Source organism: Hydra viridissima, unplaced genomic scaffold (genome assembly GCF_058129835.1).
Source record: "Hydra viridissima isolate aposymbiotic clone 2 unplaced genomic scaffold, HvirCarnegie_v1 scaffold_12, whole genome shotgun sequence".
Taxonomy (NCBI): domain Eukaryota; kingdom Metazoa; phylum Cnidaria; class Hydrozoa; order Anthoathecata; family Hydridae; genus Hydra; species Hydra viridissima.
In genome coordinates this window covers 8,599,595-8,624,036 of record NW_028324311.1, presented here as the reverse complement: position 1 = coordinate 8,624,036, position 24,442 = coordinate 8,599,595, and the positions used below count along the sequence as shown (strand labels likewise).

The 24,442-nt window shown below is 33.6% G+C and overlaps 5 protein-coding genes across 5 annotated transcripts; 2 read left to right on the top strand and 3 right to left on the bottom strand.

Moving 5' to 3' along the window:
* Positions 1-783, bottom strand: LOC149881098 (uncharacterized). The gene has a single exon (XM_090068216.1). The coding sequence runs from the start codon at positions 781-783 to the stop codon at positions 1-3; it is 783 nt and encodes a 260-aa protein (XP_089924342.1).
* Positions 784-7,883: 7,100 nt separating this feature from the next.
* Positions 7,884-8,915, top strand: LOC149881097 (uncharacterized). Its single transcript, XM_090067934.1, has one exon. It carries the CDS (start codon positions 7,884-7,886, stop codon positions 8,913-8,915), a length of 1,032 nt encoding a protein of 343 aa, XP_089924060.1.
* Positions 8,916-16,187: 7,272 nt separating this feature from the next.
* LOC145194378 (prolyl-tRNA synthetase associated domain-containing protein 1-like) lies at positions 16,188-17,178 on the bottom strand. The gene is made up of 2 exons (XM_090068570.1): positions 17,058-17,178; positions 16,188-16,820 (listed from the first exon to the last, which is right to left on the bottom strand). Exon 2 carries the CDS (start codon positions 16,791-16,793, stop codon positions 16,296-16,298), a length of 498 nt encoding a protein of 165 aa, XP_089924696.1. The 5' UTR covers positions 16,794-16,820; positions 17,058-17,178; the 3' UTR covers positions 16,188-16,295.
* LOC145194379 (NADH dehydrogenase [ubiquinone] 1 beta subcomplex subunit 9-like) lies at positions 17,128-18,789 on the bottom strand. Its single transcript, XM_090068571.1, has 3 exons — positions 18,480-18,789; positions 18,013-18,068; positions 17,128-17,314 (listed from the first exon to the last, which is right to left on the bottom strand). The coding sequence occupies exons 1-3, from the start codon at positions 18,736-18,738 to the stop codon at positions 17,243-17,245; spliced, it is 387 nt and encodes a 128-aa protein (XP_089924697.1). The 5' UTR covers positions 18,739-18,789; the 3' UTR covers positions 17,128-17,242.
* Positions 18,790-21,897: 3,108 nt separating this feature from the next.
* Positions 21,898-23,115, top strand: LOC149881096 (uncharacterized). Its single transcript, XM_090067933.1, has one exon. The coding sequence runs from the start codon at positions 21,898-21,900 to the stop codon at positions 23,113-23,115; it is 1,218 nt and encodes a 405-aa protein (XP_089924059.1).
* The last annotated feature ends 1,327 nt before the right edge of the window (positions 23,116-24,442 follow it).

Here is a 24,442-nt window from a genome sequence, read left to right as displayed (position 1 = left end):
TTATATAGAGTTGGGAAAATAAAAATTGTCAAATCCGCTTCGATATTTTCCACAATCCTTTTTAGAGGATAAATCAATGACGGCAAATCCGTGAGGTTGAGACCAGCAATATTTACAAAACTTTTTAAACTCTTCTTTTTCCATATCGCTGGATACATGATCTTGATAAATGTGGTTTATGTTTTTAAAGTCTTGAGGAAACAAGCAAATGAAATTAGCATTTTCTCGAATGGTTTGTCTAGGCAGCATAAAATAGTTTTGAGCGAGGTAAAAGCAGTCAACGTTAGAATGTCTTCCTCGGATGTAATATTTTTCACATTTGTTTTGTTTGGTCAATTGCAAATCGTCAAAGATCATTAAATTGTTTTTGGATGAATCAAGATCTTCAGGATTAGGTACATCGTCAGCCGTTTCGAAAAATTGGCATTCCATATCCTCTGTGTTATCCCATTTTTTTGAAATTTCATTAATAACGCATTCAGGGCTTACGTTTAATTCCTCAATTTTGCTTTGAATGTTAAACAAATCAAGAATAACTTCCTTTGGCAATTTCTTCTCGAACGAGTTTTTGAGTATTTTATATTCCGGTTGAAAAAGAGATTTTCCAAACACTTGCAAATGATTATAGTCTAACCATCCAGGTCTTAAAAGTAAATTGAGTAGCAACGTTGTTTTTCCACATCCTGATTTCCCAATAATGATTCCACGTATACTTCTAGGTAAAAGCTTGTTATTTTTCCTTTTGTTTTTATTTACATTCCATGACAAATCAATCACTTCCATTTTTTATTATGTTGAATATAAAAAATGTATTGTGTCAAATGCAAAAGAATAACAGAAACGAACAACTTGTACCATTCTATAAGCAAGAGCAATAGAAATATGCTTAAAGGAACTTGTACCGTCTGCGGAAGAGGCAAATGCAAGTTTGTTTCTGCGAATGAAGTCAATGGAGGAGACTTGGTGGAGTCGATCAACAATTTTTCAAAAAAAATAAAGCTTCCATGGGCAAAGTTTCCAGGAGAAATGCACATTCCAGGAATGAATTTTGCTGGACCTGGAACCAATTTAGACAAAAGACTCACATCTACCGATATGTATCAAGAGTGGAGCAAACCGGTGGATAGAGTAGACAATGCTGCATATCACCACGATTTAGCTTACAAGTATTTTAACGACAAGCAAAACAGAAATTTAGCAGATCGAATGATGCTTGAAGAAATGAACTCCATTCCAAACCCCACTCAAAAAGAGATAAACGAAAGAAAACTGATCACTCCCATCATCAAAGCCAAAGCTAAATTCGGTCTAGGTGTATCTGTTAAAAAAAAGCACCGGAGAACCTGAAATGGATGGATCTAAAAAATCGTAGATTTTCATTATTCCAAAAAACGAGTTAAATAATTTTCTTTTCTATATAAAAGAAATGAGTTTTATTACAATTGAAAATTTTGATGAGAGTAAATTATCAGTTGGAGAAATTTACGCAGCAACCAAACCAGTAGTCTATCAAAAAGTGCCAGTAAAATATTCTTATCCAAGTGGAGATGGTCCTCTTGTATTACGATCTCCCATCTTATTTTCGTATGGTGTGTGTGAGAATAAAGATCCAGCAACACAAAAATTGACTGGGTATTCCATGTCCTTTGTTTGCTTTGATGCTAAAAAAGGAAAGACAGAACAAGAAGCAAAGTTTATTAGCACAATGGAAAAGATTACTTTGTTCATTAGAGGTGAAGTAGATAAATTGTCAGCCAAACTTAAAAAAGGAGGAAGAAAAAAGCAAATTAATTCAGAAGAATTGAGTATTTTAAAATATAAAGCTGATAATGTTGAATCTACACCAGTCTTTTATGCAAAGACGTTTACTAAAAATGTGAAAGATGAAATACTCATTACTTCTGTATTTCATAGAAAGAAAACAGATCTTGATATAAAAAATGGAGTCAAAGGAGAACGTGGTAATAAAAATTTGGTTAGATCTTCTGGACACGATTTTATCAACCAACGATGTTATGCTATTGGAGGACTTAGAATTGAGGGGGTGTATATTGGTCCTTCGATTGTGTCTATTCAAGTTAAACTGGTCGAAGCCGTCATCGTAAAAAATGCATCTTTACCTCATAGCATCATGATGTGTGAAGACATGAATTTAGAGGTGAAAGAAGATGAAATAGAGCAGGATGATGAAATGTAAAAACCTTTTTTAGATTCCTTGAATCCATGAAAAATCTACGATTTTTTAAAATTTTTCTGAATTTTAAAAAAAATGATCAACGTTGAAGGAATTGTACTACCGAACAAACCTCTCACCAACTTTCAATTAATAGATGCTGTGAAAAAGCTCAAAATTAAAAACTTTAGAGGTGTTTTTGTGAGGGATGAATTACCTAAAAAGCCAAGAAAAAAAGAATGTGGAATTGTTAACACGGGGGATTCTAGCACAGATGGGTTTCATTGGGTGTGTTGGTATAAAGACGGTGATAAGAAATACAGTTTTGACTCTTATGCCCAGCCACCTCTTGTCGAGCTAGTTCATTATTTGAAAAGTCCTGTCTTTTACAACAGTGAAAGGGTTCAATTTGGTGATACGTCTTATTGTGGACACTTGTGTCTTTACGTCTTGAAAAAATTACAGGAAGGAGATGACTTTCAAAGCGTTGTTAACACACTTTGGTGAAAAAATTTTTTCCATCATTAAAAAATGATTGACAAATTTGGAAGAACTGAATTAGGGAGGTATTTTTATGATCCTTATTCAGCAACAACTATAACAGGTGATCTCTATGTCAGAACAGATGGAAACAGCACCATCACTGCAGATTTGGATTACAACTCTCATAAAATCATCAATTTGGGTGAACCGACTAACGCACACGATGCAGCTACGAAGAATTATGTAGATACGCATGCGTCAGGAGGAGGATCATCGATTGGAACTGCAGACTTGGATTTGAATTTTCACAAAGCCATCAATTTGAATGAGCCAACTAATTTGCATGACGCTGCCACAAAAAATTACGTTGATGTGAGTTCGAGCCAGTGTGTTAAAACAGACGGATCCAGCACCATCACAGGGATCATCGACATGAACTCTCACAAGTTGATCAATGTGAGCGATCCTACCGCTTTAAAAGACGCAGCGACAAAAGGGTATGTAGACACCAAAGTCTCTTACAACACTATTTCATACACTGACATTAACATGACAGCTCATAAACTAACTAATTTAGCAGAACCCACATCAGCTTCGGATTCGGCTACGAAAAATTATGTGGACACGCATGCTTCAAGTGGAACGACTGTTGGAAATGCAGATTTGGATTTGAACTCACACAAATTGATCAACGTGACTGATCCAGTCAACGCGCAAGATGGAGCAACAAAGAATTATGTAGACTTGTTGTTACAAAAATCGAGTTTGACCAGTGTCGTTCCAGGATCTAGTTTTACCAGTTTAGGATTCAAGTCTCAGACAGTTGCAGCATTAACCACTTCGCCAGTGTTTACGTTTTCTGGAAAATCTGGAGTACTGAGAAGATTGTGGCTGGCTTTATACAGTACCTCTGGAACGAATATTCCCGGTCAAGTTTTTATTCGAATCTTTACTGACGGAGAAATCAATGTAGGAAATTATGCAGAAACCACGGAAGGAGTTGGAGTGGATCAAACAGGACTTGCTACCGATTTGCTTTTCTCACCATTGGGAGGAGCCTTTTACGCCAACTCTTTACAGGGATGCAACATGTATAACACCACTTCCTTGGGAGGATATTTCACGTTGGACATGCCTTTCAGAAACGACGTCTCCATTCAACTGGTCAACAAAAATGCTACAGCCATCACGTACTGGATTCAACCGTTCATTTCCACACTTGCTTCCATTCCTGCAACCATCCCTCTTTACAAGCTGTACTGCAGAACGTTTCGATATTTGAATACCACTTATGGCAGTGAATACGTTTTGCTGAACACCAGCGGAAAAGGAAATGGTGCCTCGTTGAAATACATCAGGATGCACGTCATTGGCGCCTCTGGAAACTGGTGGGAGTCCAGAGTTAGAATGTACGATGGAAATCTACCTCCAGGTAACGGCGCTGTTCTCACTCCTTGGACACCGTACAACACCAACAATTACACGTATTTTCCAGGATATGACGGTGACAGCACATGCATCTTTTCCTCTTCTGGACTGGAAGATTTTTATTTGTCCTCATGGAACGGCTCAAATGTGACTTCCTTCAACAACAAATCGACTGGACTTTTGTATCAATCCACATCCTCCATCGGTTCCACCACCACCATCTCTTTTTACAGAAATTTTGGAGAAGCAGATTCTATGCCTACTGTTGCAGCTGGAAGAAGACTCGTTGTCACGCTCAACTCTGGTGATGCTCAAGTTGGTCAATCCGGAAGCTTTTACCTTCTTCTAGGACAAGCCTATTATTACGCTTAAAAAATCACTAGTGATTTCCATGAGTCTAATGTACAGATAAAAGAAAAAAAATTGAAAATGAGTTAAATAAATTTCTTTTCATATAAAAAATAACAATGAGTATGTCAGATAATGAATTTTTAGAAGACGATGATCCAGAGGATAGACCTAACAATTGGTATATGTTGGTTGACCCTGAAGATGATGATCCAGAGGATAGACCTAACAATAATATTGAAGCGAGTGCAAACAGACTTATATTTGTTGACGCTGAAGATGATGATGAGTCTATGTTGGATGACCCTGTAGTTTTAGATTACAATTCGATGAGTGTTGAAGAACAAAATGAATATGATGATTATATATATAATGAATTTTTACAAGATATGCGTAATGAAACGAGAGCAAACAACTTCACCATTTACAATGGAGATGATGATGATGATGATGAGAGAGAATATATTGTTGGACCACGTGAAATAATTATTAGACGACTCAGAACTACAGATGAGGATGGAATAAATAGATTAAAGACTGAAGCGTTGATTGAAGGTTTTCAAAAGGATGAATATAGAGTGTGTGCTTCTGCTGCTTAAAAACAATAATCATTTTATTCCTCACATACAAAGAATAAAATGGTGTATTAAAAATTAATTTTTTTTGTGATAATAAAAATGGAGAATCATGTGCATAAAAAATTATTTATTAACGACCGAAAGGCTCGTCATAAATCATATCTTTTTTTCGACAAGTATTTGAAGCATCCTCCTGTAAAAGTGGGAAGTAAGTATGAAGTATTTGCTCAAAAAGACATCACACTACTTCGTCTGAGTTATCAGAAATTAGATTTTATGTTTGGAATAAAACTTAAAAGCGGATTAGCTTTAGTGAATTTGAAAGAAAGCATAAAATCTAAATTGGATTATTTCAATAACATCAGGATGCTATCAGAGCCGGTGGATAATGTGATTATGGATATTTATAGTAACAGCAAGTCGGATGTTATTATTAAAAAAGGAGAAAGTTTAGGCTTTGTCAATTTCATTAATGAGTGAAAAAAAATATTTTTTTTGTAATAAAAATGGAATACAATTACGATGCTAAATCTAAACTTTATCCAGGTCTTCCAACAGCTCCTGCAGATGATGGACACATTTACCGTCTTCAAAAAATAAGCGAAGTCCAAAAAGAGATGGACAACGAGAGGAAAAAGAGAGTGCATCTCAGCAAAAAGTATCATCGCGCTTTCAGAATCATTTCTTTTGTAGACTCTACGTTGCAAGCAGGTGGCGTTGCACTTGGAGTTGTTGGAATTGGAACTTTGAGCACCATCGCTGCTGCTCCTATTGCGATTGCGTGTGAAGGTGTGGCTATTGGAATGGGGTTTTTATCCATTGTAGGAGGACAAGTCAACAAAAAACTAGCACTAAAAGCGGAGAAGCATGAAAAGATTAAAGTGTTGGCCGAGTCGAAATTGAACACCATCAACAGTCACATTTCAAAGGCATTAGTAGACAACATTGTGAGCGATTCAGAGTATGAATTGATTTTAGACGAGCTTCAAAAGTTTAAGAGTCTGATGAAAGAAATAAGAACTAAAACAAAAATCAACATTGACGAGATAACCAAAGAGTCGTTGATCCAAAAAGGAAGAGAAGATGCAATAAAAGCGTTCAACAACATGTTTAAAAAATCATAGATTTTCCACGGATTCGCAAGCGAATCTAAGAAATCGTAGATTTCCATGGGATTCATAGAATCTAAGAAAAATTAAAGATCTAAAAAACAAATATAAGTCTACGTTTAAGTTTTTTCTTGCGTTTTAAAAAAATGCCCTTTTTTAAAATAACAGATCCTAACAAGAGAGATGAAATTGTGAAAGAACTTGTTGAAAGAAGAAAAAGAATCTATCAAGATAGTTTGAATGAAAATATTTATGATGCTAATCTTCAGACTGATTTGAGCAAGCTTTACAAGCCTCTGATTGAAAGCAATGAGAAGACGTTCAAAAAGATAAAATCAGAGGTTAAAAACGAGGTTAAAAAAGAGGAGGAGGAGAGCATCAAGCAAGAAGCGCCTTTAGAGTCGTCTATTTTTCCTGAGGATGATCAGTTGTTTGATCTGAACGCAAGAGCTGAATTTAAAAGAAGCTTTAAGAACAAGTTTGAATTGAGCAAAAGCGATGGTCAATATACGATTGGAAAAATGGAGGTGATGTTTGAAGGAAACGATATGATTGTTGGAGGCGAAAGGTATGAAGGAACAGAAGGTCTTTGGGATCTCATGACCAATCCAAACGTTTCAAAGAACGTGACAGCAGAAGATGTATTTAATTACTCGAAAATTTTAGTAGAGAGTGAGGCTGTAAAGTCGGATGCGAGACACAACAAGCCTAAAGCAACAGAGGTTGAGAAATACAATAAATTCATCATACCTATTGAAAGCAGACTTAAAGAAAAAAAAGGTCATGGTTTGATTATTCTTCCGAGCGATCCAAATGCGTTGGTGGAAAAACTTCAATTGAGCATCGCTGCATGGCATGCTGGAAATAAAGAGTCGAGAAATGTAGCTGTTTCCATATGCGATGAGCTGTTGAGGCAGAATAGGATTAATAAAGACGAGTACAAGGCTATCATGGCGTATATCGATATGAAATAAAAAAAAATCTTTGGAAATAAAAAATGATCGTTTATAGAAATAGATATGTTAATAAGCATATTGTGGGTGGAAGTGGAATCATGGACACGCTTAAGAATTTCTTGAGAAGAGCAGCATCTTCAAGCGCTTCAAGAGCAGCATCTACTTTGGCTAATAAAATTGCAAAAACTGAACTGGGGAGAGAAGCCATCATGGCTACTAAATCTGCAGGGAAAGAGCTAGCTTCAACAGCCATTTCCACTGCTAAAGATGTTGCTATTGATAAAGGTAAAAAAACCATTGAGAAATTGTATGCCAAGACTGGAACTCCAAAGCCAGCTGCAAAGAATGATCTCAGTCTTAAAAGCAAGGAAATTATTTCAAGCATTGTTAACAAAGCAGCGGTAGCAGCACCACCAGTTATAGATGAATATTCTATGTTTGGATCAGGATTGTCGAAGAACAACGCGATTAGAATACAAGACTTGGTAAAAAGAGGAAATGGGCTTTTGATTGCATGAGGATGTAAAAATTTTTTTTCTTTGATGTATAAAAAATGGCAAATTCCGATGTTTTAAATTTTACAGAAGAGATTATTGTGGATGAAGAAATTGAGAGATTCGAGTTTCACGAATACGAGCCAGTGAATAAGAATCTAAACGTGGATGGAGAAATAAGAATCAATATTGAGCAGCAAGATTTGTTCACGCTTCCATCTGAGGCATACCTTTTGGTTGAAGGAAGACTTTTAAAAGCGGATGGAACTTCCTACGCTGATGCAGATGTCGTTACTCTTGTTAACAACGGTATCATGTTTATGTTCAGTCAGATTTCTTATCAGTTGTCGAATCAAGAGGTGGAGACCGTTTACGAACCTGGACAAGCTACCACCATGATTGGATACCTTAAATATCCAGTAGAGTTCCCAGTGTCTGAAGGAATGAATCAGCTGTGGCAAAGAGACACAACAGCTTTAGCAGATCTTGTCAACAACTCTGGATTTAAAGCTAGACAAGACTACATCATCAAGCAAACTGAAGAAAAAGGAACGTTTTCGTTTTGCATCCCTTTAAAACACATTTTTGGATTTTGCGACGATTACGATAAAGTGCTCTATGGATTTAAGCATACACTTGCTCTTGTGAGAAAAAGCGATAGTGATGTTATTTTTAGAACAGAAGCAACAGCTGCAGGAAAAGTAGATCTAACTAAATTATCTTTGTTTATGCCTCATGTCACACCCTCTGTGGCAGCTAGCAACAATCTTTACAAAATCATTGAATCAAAAGTAGATGTTCCATTTTCGTTCAGATCTAGACAATGCGACACCATCGCTGTTCCTGTATCCAACAACTTTAGTTGGAGGCTAAGCGCAAGATCTGCTAGTGAAAGGCCTAGGTATGTTGTTGTCGGATTTCAAACCAATAAATCTGGAAGTCAAACAGAGAATCCTGCAGTCTTTAATCACTGCGACTTGAAGAACATATATGTCACTTTAAACAGTGAAAGGTATCCCGCTGTGGATTACAATTTAGACTTTAATAACAACAAATACTCAAGAGCTTATAGAGATGCTTCTAAGTTTGACAATAGACTTTATGGAACAAACGAAATTATAGCTCAACCCAATATATCTGCTATGAATTATAGATACATTTGTCCTCTTTTTGTTTTTGACGTAAGCAAGCAAGCTGAGAGGTTAAAAACTTCAGTGATAGATGTACAAATAAAAGCGACATTCAATGCAAACGTTCCTGCAAACACTCAAGCCTTTGCCGTTCTCATTTCCGATAAATTGCTCAGACTTAAATCAGATGGAAGCAGAATGAATGTTGTTTATTGAAATGTTTTCAAAATAATATTTTTTTTTAAATAAAAAATGAGATATACGAAAAAGGATTTGAAAAAATTACTGAAAGAAAACGGAATTTCCAAAACGTCAAACAATAAAATGTCTCTCATGATGCTTGCGATTGAAAACAACTTGATTGATAAAAACATATTGATTAAAGACGTGAAGGAAGATCGACCTGTGGGTAGACCGAAAAAGGATCTAAATCTGTTAAAAGAAGAATAAAATGATACAGTTTTTTCCATTTTTTCTAGAATGTAGTATCAAAGAGACTGACATAAATAAAAAAAGACATCTTGAGCTTCTTGCATTTGGAAAAACAGGTGTGTTTCGCGAATCTGTTTACGTCACTGAAAACGGAGATTTTAATATTCCAAAAGAGTACAGTGATGGAGAGAGAGACAAGCTTTACCGACTTGTATGGAGTGGTGAGACTGAATATTCACGAATGGAAAAGAAAATCAAAGATCATCTCAGTACTTGGAAAGGCTTGCCTAAAGAAGAAAAGTTAAGAATGATTGACAAGTATGTGCTTGGTTTGGATTGTGATTTCGAGGAGAAGAAAAAGATTTCTGGAAATCTAAAAAGCGCAATTTTAAATCATTCGCTTGGTTCCAATGACATTGTGTATGAAAACTTTAGAATAATTTTCATCAATGACATAAATTTTAAAAAATCGAATTTGATTTAAAAAAAATCTTTACAAATAAAAAAGATGACATACACAAGAAAACTTTTGAAAAAATTGCTGAAAGAAAATGGGGTTTCCAAAACGTCAAACAATAAAATGTCGCTCATGATGATTGCTGTTGAGAACAACTTGATTGATAAAGATGTCATTTTGGAAAACTCAAAAGAGGTGAGACCAGTGGGAAGACCTAGAATACATGAGAAAAAAGAAAAGAAACCTCTCGATCCAAAATATGCTAGACTTGGTTTAATTAGAAATAATCCTTTACATTTGAAAATAACTCATGTGGATACTGGTGAGGTGGCTGAGTACAAGTCTGCTTACGAGACTCATAAAAAGACAGGACATAGCTGGCAGTACTTTGAATGCAGAAATGGAAAAGTGATAGATGGTTACAAATATGAGATTTCTGGAGGTAGAAAATTTTAAATTTGATATATGTCAAATTTAAAAATTGAAAATGGTTTAAATAAAAAATCTTGTGTTAATAAAATGGAAAACAAAACGTTGAAAGAATTAAAAGAAATTGCTAAAGAGCAAAAAATAAGAGGGTATTCTAAAATGAGAAAGGGTGATCTTTTAATGGTTTTACAACCTCCTGCTGCTTTTCGTAGACCTACTGTGGTGAGGTTTGTTCAGCCAGCTGTAAAAGTTTCTGTAAAACCTACAAAAGTTTCAATAAAGCCAACAAAAGTAAGGATTGTTCCTTCCGCAGTGCAAAAGCCTCCTATTGCTCCGAAACCAGCAATCATTCCACCAAGACCTGTGGTAAAGCCTCCTATTGCTCCAAAACCAGCTCATTTGCAAAGACCTATCCTTGACGAACCTGTTTCAGATTTAACACCTGCTATAACACCAAAACCAGTCATTCCACCTAGACCTTCATTTTTTTCAAGTCTGACGTCGGCTGTAAAAAGTGTGGCGTCGTATGTTAAAACTAAGTTTAATGATGTTAAAGAATGGGTGGAGCCTTACGTTCCTGAAGTAGTCAAGAATCAGGTAAGCAAAGCAGCGGCCAAAATCGATGAAAAAATAAAGTCTATCAAATCGCTTGTATTAAAAACAGAGTATAAACAGCCCTTGCCAAAACCAATTAAAGTAAAGTTTAAAATGACTGAACATTCAGCAGAGAGTTCTGTAAGACAATTTTCTTATAGACCTTCTTCTCAATACCAAGACCTCGCATCCTTTTTTAATTTGGTGAGAGAGTCTGCCATTCAAACCATGGAGGGGGAAAGAAACACCAGAGTAAGAATTATTTTAACGTGTGAAATGAAATCTGTAAGCATGATGACTGGTGAAGAAGTGACTCGAGAAGCGAGCTTTTCATCAAGATCAGAGATTGTTCTAGCGACTACGGATGTAAGAGAGCTCATGGGTGAAATGGAAGGAAAAGTCTTGGAAAATAGTGTTAAATACAATGCTTTAGGATCTAATAGTATCCTGTCTAAGATTATAAGGATGGACATTAACTTTACTGATTACGAACCTATCAGCGGTTCTTCCTATATTGAACTGTCTAAAGAGCTGAAAGACAAAAAGGCGATCATCAACATGGAAAACAAGGATGATCAATGCTTTAAATGGTCAGTCGCTCGAGCGTTGAATTTAAAAAATAGAGACAACGAAAGAATTGATGAAGACTTGGTTCTAAAATCAGAAGAGCTGAATTGGGATGGAATAGAGTTTCCTGTTAAGCTTAATAAAATCGATAAGTTTGAGAAAAATAATCCTGACATTAGCGTGAACGTCTTTGGGTATGAAAATGAAAAACTTTACCCTTTGCGAGTATCTGATTTTACAGATCGAAAGCACTGTGTTGATTTGTTGTTTATTTCAAACGACGACACTGACCATTACTGTCTCATTAAAAGTTTGAGTCGGTTATTGTCTACGCAAACATCAAAAGGTAAAAGAAAACAACATTATTGCAGAAATTGCTTGCAAGGCTATGACCAGGAAGAAAAGCTTCAACAGCATCAACCTTATTGCTATGACAACGATGCAGTAAGAATCGAACTTCCTAAAGAAGGGACGACGGTTCGGTTTAAAAACTATCAAAGGAGTATGAAAGTTCCATACGTTGTCTATGCTGACTTTGAAAGTTTCATCCAACCTCTTAACACTTGCACACCGAATTCTAAAGAGTCGTACACCAAACAATACCAAAAACACGTACCAAGCTCCTTCTGCTATTATATCAAATGCTTTGACGACAGCCTTTACAAAGGAGAACCAGTCATGTACACAGCTGAAAGCGAAGAGGATGACGTAGCTCAAAAGTTTATAACCATGCTTGAAGCTGACCTTATAAAGATTCTTGACAAGATTGATATAGTAAAAAAGAAAGTGGTAACGGATGAGGATGAAAAGAATTTTAAGACTGCAACCCTGTGTCATATTTGCGAAGATGATCTTAACAGTGACAAAGTGTGGGATCACTGTCATTTAACTGGAAAGTATCGAGGAGCTGCTCATAACAAATGCAACTTGAATTATAAACTTCCAAAATTCATACCCATCATTTTACATAATTTGTCCGGTTATGACAGCCATTTGTTCATCAAGAAATTAGGTGGGAAATTAAAATGCATACCCAACAATGAAGAAAAATATATCAGCTTCACAAAAAGCATCAAAGTGAGAGAATTTACTGATAAGAAGGGTAAACTTCGTGAAGTATGGAAAGAATTAAGGTTTATTGACAGCTACAGGTTCATGAGTTTCAAGTTAGAAGATCTAGCTAAAAATCTAAACAACGACCAATGCAAAAACGTTGCTCAATATTACTCTGGAGAAAAGTTTGATTTATTAAGAAAAAAAGGAGTTTACCCTTATGACTGGGTGAACTCGATTGAAAAGTTCTCCGAAACGCAATTACCTCCTATTGAAGCATTCTATTCCAAACTAAATGATGAGGAAATAAGCTGTGAAGACTATGCGCATGCGCAAAACGTTTGGGATGTATTTGGATGTAAAACGTTTAAAGATTATCAAGAACTGTACAACAAGTCAGACGTTCTGATACTTGCTGATATCTTTGAAAATTTCAGAGACGTGTGCCGTACCTATTACAAGCTTGATCCTGCTTGGTATTATACCTCACCTGGTTTGGGTTGGGATGGTATGTTGAAACTCACTGGAATTCGGTTAGATCTTCTGTCTGATATTGATATGCTTCATATGATAGAAAAAGGGATACGCGGTGGGATTTGCATGATCAGCAAACGACATGGAACTGCTAATAACAAATACATGAGTGATTATGATCCTTCACAACCATCGAAATTCATTCAGTATTTAGACGCAAATAATTTATATGGATGGGCTATGTGTAAGCCTCTTCCTTTTAGAGGATTCAGATGGATGACTGAAGAGGAGCTCGCTAATTGGAAATCCATGCCTTGTATTCTCGAAGTCGATTTAACCTATCCCGAAAGCCTACACGATTTACACAACGACTATCCTTTAGCTCCTGAAAGACTAAAAATTAATAAAGTGGACAAGCTGGTTCCCAATTTAAACAACAAAGAAAAATACGTCATTCATCATGAAAACCTAAAGCTCTATGAACGACTTGGATTGGTCACTACTAAAATTCATCGAGGTGTCACCTTTGAAGAAGAACCCTTCATGAAACAATACATCGATCTCAACACTGGATTAAGAGCAAAAGCTAAAAACGAGTTTGAAAAAGAATTTTTTAAACTCATGAATAACTCTGTCTTTGGAAAAACCATGGAGAATATTCGAAAGCATGTTGATATTAAACTCATCACCACAAGAAAAGAAGTCTTGAAATTGTCAAGAAAACCTAATTATGATAGAAATACCATTTTTGATGAAAACCTTACTGCAGTTCATATGAAAAGAACAAAACTCTTTTACAACAAGCCTGTTTACTTAGGACTAAGCGTTCTAGACATAAGCAAAACTTTGATGTTTGATTTCAATTACAACTATATCAAACCTAAATACGGAGATCGCGCGAAACTACTCATGACCGATACTGACTCGCTCATCTATGAAATCGAAACGGATGATTTTTATCAAGACATTTCTGACGATCTTGAAACCAAATTTGACACGAGCAACTTTTCTAAAGACCATCCTGCTATTGAAAACGTTGGGTTTAAAGTAGGGTTAAATAATAAGATTATCGGCATGTTCAAAGACGAGGCTGGTGGAAAACTAATTAAAGAGTTTGTAGGACTTCGTCCTAAGCTCTACTCTTACAAAACCTATGAAAAAGAAGAGAAAAGATGCAAAGGGGTTAAAAAGAAAGTCGTTGATAAACGCATCACTCATCAAGATTATAAAGACTGCTTATTCAGTGGAAATGAAAAGCTTGCAGCTATGAACGTTATCCGATCTCATCAGCATAACATTTACACCGAAGAGATCAACAAAGTCGCACTCAGCGCTAACGATGACAAAAGACACATCTTGCAAGACGGAATTCACACCTTAGCCCTTGGACACTACAAACTAAAACCGTGCTTTACATTTATAGACTATGATCAACTCTTTGGTCTAGAACACGAGGACACAAAAAAAAAGGTAAGTCAACAAAAATGATTGCAGAAATTAAAAAATTAAAAACACGACGCCATCTTGAATTCATTAACTATAGCAAATCACTATATTATAAAAATACTAATGCGGTATTTTTATAAATCACAATGTGACAGAATACACAATTCATGATTGCAGAAAATTAAAAACACGACGCCATCTTGAATTCCTTAAGTATGGAAAAGTATCAATGCGCCAGAATCCGCAATTCATAGTAGTTTTAAGTACTTTTTGTTTTTACAGTTAAAAAATTATTAAAACTTTCGCTGGGTCAATCAGCTTAACTTTCTCAAGCTAAATTAATTCTAGTTGAATAATGACATGTTTTGTATAAAATTTAAATTCTTAAATTGCAAAAAGTAAAATAACTTAGAGTAAAAGTAAATAACTCTCTTTTTGCAATCTATTTAAAAGATTTTACATTATATTAAATAATCTTATTTTACAATCAAAAGTAATTCTACGGGATGAGGTTAGACAGTGGTGTGTAAATTGCCTTCCTCTATGAATTTAGTGGTGGTTCCATAAAAGGTCTACATATATACATCCAATCTCTGCCAACTCTACCGTAGCAAGCTAAGAGATGAAAAAAATAAAAAGAAGAAACCACTAATAGTAATACTAATTTGATTAGAACTTCAACTTTTTTAACAACAGTCTTAGACGGAGAAGGAAGAACTTGAGTGGATTTTTTGCAAATCTTACTCTCCACATTGCTTTCTACATTGAATTATCTTTTAAAAACTGTTGAATTTTTTTGGACCAATGGTTCGGAGCTCAATTCTATTGGAACACATAATTCCTATGTAGGAAGTTCTTCAAGAGCCATGGTGCCAAAGGTTTTTTCAAAAAGCTGATATAAACCTCTGTTTTCACTTTTCTTTCCTCTTTAACATAGATAGGTTGACATTTTACACCATTTGCATTTCTACCTTCTTAAGTCGTTCTGTGAACTTTTTGTTAACGCTTTTGTTCACAAGAGTTAGCATCTGAGCCCTTTCTTCACTATTACATTTTTTTACCTAATAAACTTTACTTTTAGACACTCCAGATATTTTTTTATTATATCTCTTTTAGGTAAACTCGCGTTGATGAAATTTAACACTCAAGCTCTTTTTGCTTCCATTTTTAAACTTTTTAAATTAAAACTACGTAAAAATAATTTTCTTTTTGAATTGGTGAACTTCACAATTTATTTCTCGACCTCGCATTTCTCACTCTTCTGATCCAGAAATCGATATTTTTAGTACATGCAAAAAATTTTCATTAATGATTTAAATATGTAAAATGAGTTAATGAGTACAAATAGATAAAATGAGTAAAAAAATTACTAAAAATGCTGTCACATGCGCATATTTTAGTATTATAAGATCCTTAATGATCACTACCTAGATGTAGTTGATAGCGTTGGTCAGGAACAAATGTAGTTCCTCATGTTTAAAATGATGGGTTAAGAACTAAAGAGTATTCACAACAGATATCACACTTAGTTACAGTTTTAGCGACAAAATTATCAACTTTGAATAGAAATCCTATAGGATTTTTTAAAAATTTACATATTTTAAAATTTTAGTCCTGAAGGTTTAACAATAATAATGGACAACCTTTAATAGTAGATAAGCGTCATATAATAAAATATACAAGCTTTACGAGATCAACAGAAATTCGAAAACTCGATTTGTTAGAAGAATTTATGGATGACACGCTCAAAACTCCTAAAGCTCATGATAATTTTTTGAAATTAAACTAAAAAACCGAATTTCTTATAAAAAAGAAATATACAGGTTGGTTTCCTGAACAAATTATGACATTGAGCTTTATTTGGAGAGCGTTAGGTTCCTACATGAGTCTAAGTATCGTAAAGACCTTCTGTTTAAATTACCCAAGTCGGTTTTCATAGATATCATTACTCTAACTAGTTATTAGCGTGTTTTTCGAAAAATAATTCTATTTGCTAATAAATTGATTTTCATGCAAAAACTAAACTTTCTTAGATCTTTGTTAGAAAAATCTTTTCTAAATAATTAAGCACAAAATTAATTCAAAGATAATATTTAACATTCTCTACAAATTCAAGTGTTTAGAACCACAATCGCCTTTCACAGCTAAATATTGATAATTATAGGCTCATGCCCTGTCGCTTTAAGAAACACTTTAAAGTTTTCAGCACTCATACCGACAGTGGCAGTATTTTCTAGTGGATGAGAGTAAACCCATGCCCCATCTTTTAGTAAAGTTTGGTCCAAAATTAACTTAACATCATTTTTAGTATCATTAAATAAAGAAAGTGGAGAACAACTTCCTTGAGTAACGCCCAACATTTCAATCATGATTGCTTCGTCAGCAAACCGCAAGCCACCGCTTGCCCCTATCTTTTTTGCTATATCATTTAGCTTGAAATTACTTGAGACTGATGTACAAAGCAGCCACAATTTATTTTTTTTATCTTTAAGGAATAAGTTTTTAGTGACTAAACCATTAACCTCTTTTAAGTGGTCCATCATAACATCAACGGTAAACACAGCTGGATGCTCGATAATTTTTGTTTCGATTTTTAATTTGTTTAATAATTCCATGAGCTGTAGACGACCGTGTGAAGACATTTATCACAATTTACTTAAAACAACTGCCTGAAAAATCAAAATCAAATAAATTTACATTCTAAAAAACAGATAGGGCAGAAACGATTTTAAACTTATATAAAGAAGTTATTTTTAGCATGTCTGACTCTCTTTCCTTTTTTATTAAAAAAAATTTGCCCAAGAAAAAAGCAACAAGGTATGAATAAGGTAAAATTGAATAAAATGAACACTTAAGTTTTATATTTTTAAATCAAATTAATCACACAAAATTTAAACTTACTATACCTGTGTTTTGTAATAACTTTACATTTATTTAAAAAGTATGACTATATTGCTAAAGAAAAATTACAAAAAATATTAGAATCCAATCTTTCCCATAAAAATCACAAATTCAGCTAACATTAAGTTGATTACAAAACATTACTTTGATTAAAACACAGAAAATGTTTTTCTACAATAATTTTTATAATTTATTGTTTTCCGTTTGCCCATTCTGTCATTTCTTTATACCATTCTTCTTCTTCGGGTAGCATCTCCAGTACCTTAAGAAAAAAATTGTAAGAACATTCCACAACAATAGCACAGAAAAGGAAATACAACATATAATAGTTTTAGCATATATTAATTACTTTGATTACACCAAGAAATAGCAAGTTCTATAGCAGGTTGTTTTTTCTAGATTAAAAATATCTATGATGTATAATTTTGTCTTAAGTAATGAAGCTTTAAGTAAAAAAAAATAGTCGTTTTAGTCAGATTACAAAAAACTATAATTTTGGTCATACTTAACAACTATACAGAATTAAATTAACTAATGATGAAAATCATTCATTTAAGAGTAGTTATGCAGTGCTGTAAAATGTAAATAAGTTTTCCTTGTACCAATTAAATTAGAATGACTGAGAAAAATAAAATCAGTTTTCATGCTTTAATATATGTCAGTTTCAGATATTCATCATGTACACTTGAATAAAACAGATTGAGTAAAAAACATGTTGTACATTAATATGATATTAGGAGGAAACTGTTTTAAATTTATTTAATTTATTTTGACTTTTTAGATTAAAAGATATTGTTGCACACTCAATCTTTCTCTAACTTATTAAAATGGAAAGTTTCAAGTTCAGTAAAGTATCTTTTTCCTTGCATACAGAAAGAATTTTGAAAAAATTTTGAAAAAATTAATATATTATTTCACATGCATCAAAAACTACATTTATAAACAGCTACAAAAACTTACACTTGGAGAAGGTGGTATATATCTTTCCCATTTGGATCCATTTGGAGCAGTAGGAACTAAATAAGATCTTATAAAAACTTATCCCTGTCTATCTATTAATCTTTCCATGTATGTATGTATGTATGTATGTATGTATGTATGTATGTATGTATGTATGTATGTATGTATGTATGTATGTATGTATGTATGTATGTATGTATGTATGTATGTATGTATGTATGTATGTATGTATGTATGTATGTATGTATGTATGTATGTATGTATGTATGTATGTATGTATGTATGTATGTATGTATGTATGTATGTATGTATGTATGTATGTATGTATGTATGTATGTATGTATGTATGTATGTATGTATGTATGTATGTATGTATGTATGTATGTATGTATGTATGTATGTATGTATGTATGTATGTATGTATGTATGTATGTATGTATGTATGTATGTATGTATAATAAACTTACAAATATATGGTTGAGGATGTCTATTTTCTTGAAAAAGTTTTTCTCCTTCCTCTAAAACCTTTTGAATTTGAGTTCTATCTGTCAAATACTTATTTTCATCAAAACGTTCTCGTAACAAAACAGCTTGTTCTCTCCAAATTGCCCTGCAACCTGTCCAAGAAAGCAAATGCTTTAAACTATCTCGGTAGAGCTTTAAAACTCGTTGCTTATGATTTAATTGGAGCTTTTGAGCTAAAAGCAAAGGGTTAGTGTTAGCCATTTTTTAAAAGAAAATTTACGGCATATTTCAATTTCGTGGTCCGATATTCTTTAATATTACGTGCTCGTTATTTATCGCGAAAGGTTTTTTTTATAGTGATCTTTTTCATTTTTCTTTTAAATTACACTATGGTTTCTGAGACGTGATTTTTTAGCATAAATAATAACTTCAATTTAAAGACAAAATAGCTAATAATTTTTTCTTCTAAATATTGGCAATAAGTTCTAAATTATTCATAACTAAATTTTATATGATTAATATATATATATGAATACGAATTCATTTATATCTAATATATATATATATATATATATATATATATATATATATATATATATATATATATATATATATTTAGATATAGATGAATTCATATTCAAAAAATCAGTTAAATTTTAACTAAATTTCATTATCCAATGTAATTAAATCTAAATAGTTTACGGAAATTAAGTCCTCGTCGGAAATTGCATCGTCATAGTCGTCACCGCTTTCACTACCCTCTTCGCTTTCGCTGTTGATGTTGCGAGGTATTAGATGGCATTTCTGTTAGTAAACTTATTACCTCAGAAAGAAGAGGTAACTTAAGATGATTCTGAATTCTTCTATGTAAGTTAATACTGGATATGATAGGATCTGAGGTATCTAAGGCCCTATGAAAAAAATCTTCTAGATTTTTTTCTCTGCTGGTTTTACGAGCATGAAATTGTCTCTCATGTTAAAAAACTTAATGTCAGACCCTTCAGACCCTTCTTCACCAAAATAACCTCTTGGTATTACTGTATTTTCTAGAATTTGTCTGCTATTTATTAAAACTTTATGTGCAGTTGCAGGCATCGGATACCAAGGATATGTAGACATAAAATTTTTTGCCGTATCAAAATAATATTTTTTAAATTTATCTAAATTAATTTGATACTGAGAAGAAATATCATCTCGGCTATAATTTTGTTAGTATTGATGGATTCCATGTGCTGAAAAATCACTTCTTCTTGTAATTGTACAAAACGTTTAACTGTATCCTCTAATAAATTCTTTAATGGTACTTGTGCAATTATATCAGAAAATGATACACCATTTGGTCTACATGCTGATTTACATTTCCAAATCTCTTTGTAATCTGGATACATTTTACAATTTTTGATAACAGCTCTTTGTCTAATGTTTTGATACTGTTGTTTACTTAAATTAGAATCCAAAATTAACTCTAATGCTTCTTCGGCTGTATAACGTACTGTTTTTTTGGTGAAAATATAGTTTTTTTAATTTTAGAATTTTAATTCTTTTAGAAACAATGTTAAATCACGTTTCTTTTGCTGACGTGCAGCCATACCTGCTGCGTGTAATCTAAGAGATGTTTCGTGTAAATTATCCCGGCACAACTCTGATGCTTCCAATCTCTTGGCCCGATCCGATTTTTCGGTATATGATAACCTTGGTCGTCCAGAAGATGTTGATGGAATTGATTTACTTGAAGATGTTGATGGAATTGCATCATCAGTAAATATTATTTTTCTTTTCAACCAATCTGAATTTTTACTTTTAAATCGGCGTATTGTTCTTTGACAATCTGACCATTTTCGTCCAAAAGAGTTGCACAAACGGCATATTTTCTTTTGAATATTATTGCTAATAACTACTGTTTCATCATTTCCAACTTTTTGAATGACGTGCTCAAAAACATTTGACTTTTTCTCATTTATATCTTTCTGAGGAATTGACATTAAAAAATGAGATTAGACAGCTTACTAAAACAAGCTATATCCTACTTAATGGTAAGTCTATTGATGTTGACCATAAAATTGAAATTACTATGATTGATGGCAAAGCCCATACTGCATTATTAGATGTAACTGACTCATCACAGTGCTGCCCTCTATGTGGTGTTAGTCCAAAAGAAATGAATGATATATATATATATATATATATATATATATATATATATATATATATATATATATATATATATATATATATATATATATATCATTCATTTCTTTTGGACTAACACCACATAGAGAGCAGCACTGTGATGAGTCAGTTACATCTAATAATGCAGTATGGGCTTTGCCATCAATCATAGTAATTTCAATTTTATGGTCAACATCAATAGACTTACCATTAAGTAGGATATAGCTTGTTTTAGTAAGCTGTTTAATCTCATTTTTTAATGTCAATTCCTCACTACGAAGAAGATCTGCAGTTTCCTCTACAAATTTAAATGGGAAAGGCCGACAGTACAAAGTAGATGATGGTTTAGAATTTCTCCAAAAAATAATCTTTTTATCATTGACAATAGATGAGAGCTCTAAAGGCACAAAGCATGTAATAAACAGAAACTCCTCACTCTTCAGATTCCTAGTACACTCATCATTATTACATATTTGTTTATAAATACTATGCCCACTTGAGCCATCAAAACCAGCTTTGTATATTAGAGTAACTCCATTACACTCATTTGCATTTAAAACACCAGTCTGTGTCTCTAAAAGCCTTGTTGTAGTATGATCCAGTAGATCTTGAAGTGGAACACTAGCAGAATAGTCAGTTACGCTAATGTTTTTAGGATAGCATCGATCTTTTGCCACTCTAACATTGTTATATGCTGGGTAGAGATTGCATTCCTTTTCATCAGCTATGTTTTTCATCAGCTGATATGATGCCTTTGTCAAATTACAATCTAAAATAAGGGCCAAAGCTTCATCAGTAGACATATAAGATGGGGATATACTATCCACTAACAATTTTTCTGCTAATTTGGCTTTTTTAGGCTCATTATTTTTCCCAAATTTGACTTTAGTTGCAAATAATAGTTGGTTAGCTGAGTATTGATCCATTTCAGCAACTTTTCTATACTTAGATCTCAAAGAGGACTGTCGTATATTAAAAGCTTTGATCTAAAGACGTCATTTCCCTTTCTTTATGGTTTAACGCTTCAGCGAACCGTATTTATTAATTATGTTTATTCCTTGCGTTTTTAACTTACTTTGTTGTCGTTATTGTAGTGACTTTATATATTCGATTAAAGCCTAATATTTAATATTGTATCTTGTTGCGGGCTCATAACAATTTAATCAAATATATATAAAAGTGGATGCCAAAATATTTAAAAAAGTTCTTAGTGACGATCCGAGCGAAGAGGATTATATTTACTGGAAAAAGATGCTAGCTATTTATTTAGAAAAAGCAGTTATACCAGCAGATAGTAAACTTGAAGTTTTATGTGTTTTATGCGGAGTTAAAGCCTTTACATTAATTCAAGATTCAACCTCATTCAACGAAGCAATAACAATACTTGATCAAAAGTTTCAAAAACGGTCAACAGCTATCATGATGCGTCACAAACTTCGATCGCTTAAACAACAGGAGGGAGAATCAGTCGAAAACTTTATGTGCAACCTTAAGCAGTTTGCCAGAAAGTGTCCTACACAGTCTCTCACCGCCGATCAACATAGAAGTCTATTAATATACGATGCTTTTATTGCAGGAATTTTCTCACCAACTATTCGACAGCGACTACTAGAATCTACAGAAGAAAATCTAGATGTACTTTATAAAACAACACTTACTATGGAACTAGCAGCCGAAGATGCTCTCAATTTAACAACTACAACGGCTTCCACCGTATTACCAAATTTTGCTGCTACGAAAAATCAAGCAATTATCAAACCTTGTTTTTGGTGCGGTGGTAAGTTACACCCAAAAGCAAAATGCCCAGCACGTAACTCTACCTGTACAAACTGTCAAAGAAAAGGTCACTGGTCAACCGTCTGTCTGTCAAAAACAAAAAAAAATTACGCTAAAACAGCCGCAATTAACGAAAAATGCACAGACGACGAGGATGAGAGTACACAACTATCTTCGGCCATAGCCGCAATTAACTCACCAAGTAGATTAATTGACGTCACCATAAACAAAAATAAGACTCAAGCATTATTGGATACCGGCTCAGACAAATCATTCATTACTTCCGAACTTCTTATGCAATGGAACCTTGTCTACGACACTCGGTGCACTTCACAGGTTTCACTGGCAGATCACTCCATTCTAAAAGTAAAAGGAATTTTTCGAGGTTCATTACTAATGGTTCGCGAAAAGCTAAAAGCACAGTTTCTTGTCGTTGACAACTTGGTGGCGCCTGTAATTATCGGAATGGACGTTCAGTCAGAACATTCTTCCGTAATTATCAGCTTTAAAGGAAATAAAGAACCACTCAAATTTTGTCTTGCTACAAACAGCATGATATGTAACACATATGCATTAATACCTGGAGTAGATATCAATAAAATTAAGCCTATCTCAACGAAATCACGACGGAGCAAAAATATCCCATTTTTAACTGAAGAAATCAACCGCATGCTCAAATACTGCCACCAATGAAACACCACATCAAAGGATGATGAACTTCCAACGTTCATCCATTGTAGGTACCGTACTACCGGATTTTCTAGCTGAGCAGGATTCTGTAATCCTTTACAGACGGCAAATCAGACAGAAGGGAGATCCACTCGTTGACAAAGTCCAGCTGATAGAAACAATATCTCCCTATTTTGCACGCGTCAGATTTCAAAATGGTAAGATTGACACAGTATCGACCAGAGATCTTGCTCCACTTCAGGAGAATGACTCATCGGCAGAATCTAGTAGTTATGCAGAGCCGGTCCAACAACAATCCGTTGAATTATGCAAAGACCAAATATCTATTGATACTGATACCTACAATCAGGAAAATCAAGGGCGGCATGCATCAACCGAAACCAGTGAAATAGTTTTAACCCCACATAATGATCTTGAGAACTCTTCAATGGATGGCACCACAAATATCAATGCACCAAAAATAGGCACACCTGGCCAGTTTGTTTCTCAAAGCCCTGCTACCGTAGAAACACAGAACAGAACATTTTCAAGATCCGGACGAAATATTAAAAAACCAAAATACCTAAACGATTACATCACTCATTAATTCAAAATTCTTATTACAAAAAAAAAAAAAAAAAAAAAAGGCGGAGAAGACTGTCGTATATTAAAAGCTCTGATCTAAAGACGTTATTTCCCTTTCTTTATGGTTTAACGCTTCAGCGAACCGTATTTATTATGTTTATTCCTTGCGTTTTTAACTTACTTTGTTGTCGTTATTGTAGTGACTTTATATATTCGATTAAAGCCTAATATTTAATATTGTATCTTGTTGCGGGCTCGTAACAAGGACTCATCAAAATTTAAAGTAGGCCTACCAATAGGAGTGGTAACAATTGTTAGAGTAGCAGGTGGAACATATACAAAAGGTATAAAGTCAGAATCCAACCAGTTTGCATATTTTTTCTCAAATGCTGCAGCTTTGCGGTTAACATCATTCCAACGAGACTTCAAGTTCTTTAAGAATGCAATTAATTTGTTTCTTATAATTTCAGAATCATCTAAGTCTAACTTGACAACTAATTGATCATAAATTGTTGGATCTTGTATAGACATATTATTGGATCTAATGCAGTTGTATATATAATGGTACTTCATTCTTATATTATTATTTATTCTAAAAATAATATATATATATATATATATATATATATATATATATATATATATATATATATATATATATATATATATATATATATATATATATATATATATCATAATCTAATATTATATAAGTTAAATATAGTTGGCGATTAATTTACTAACAATATCTAAGCAACCTATTTAT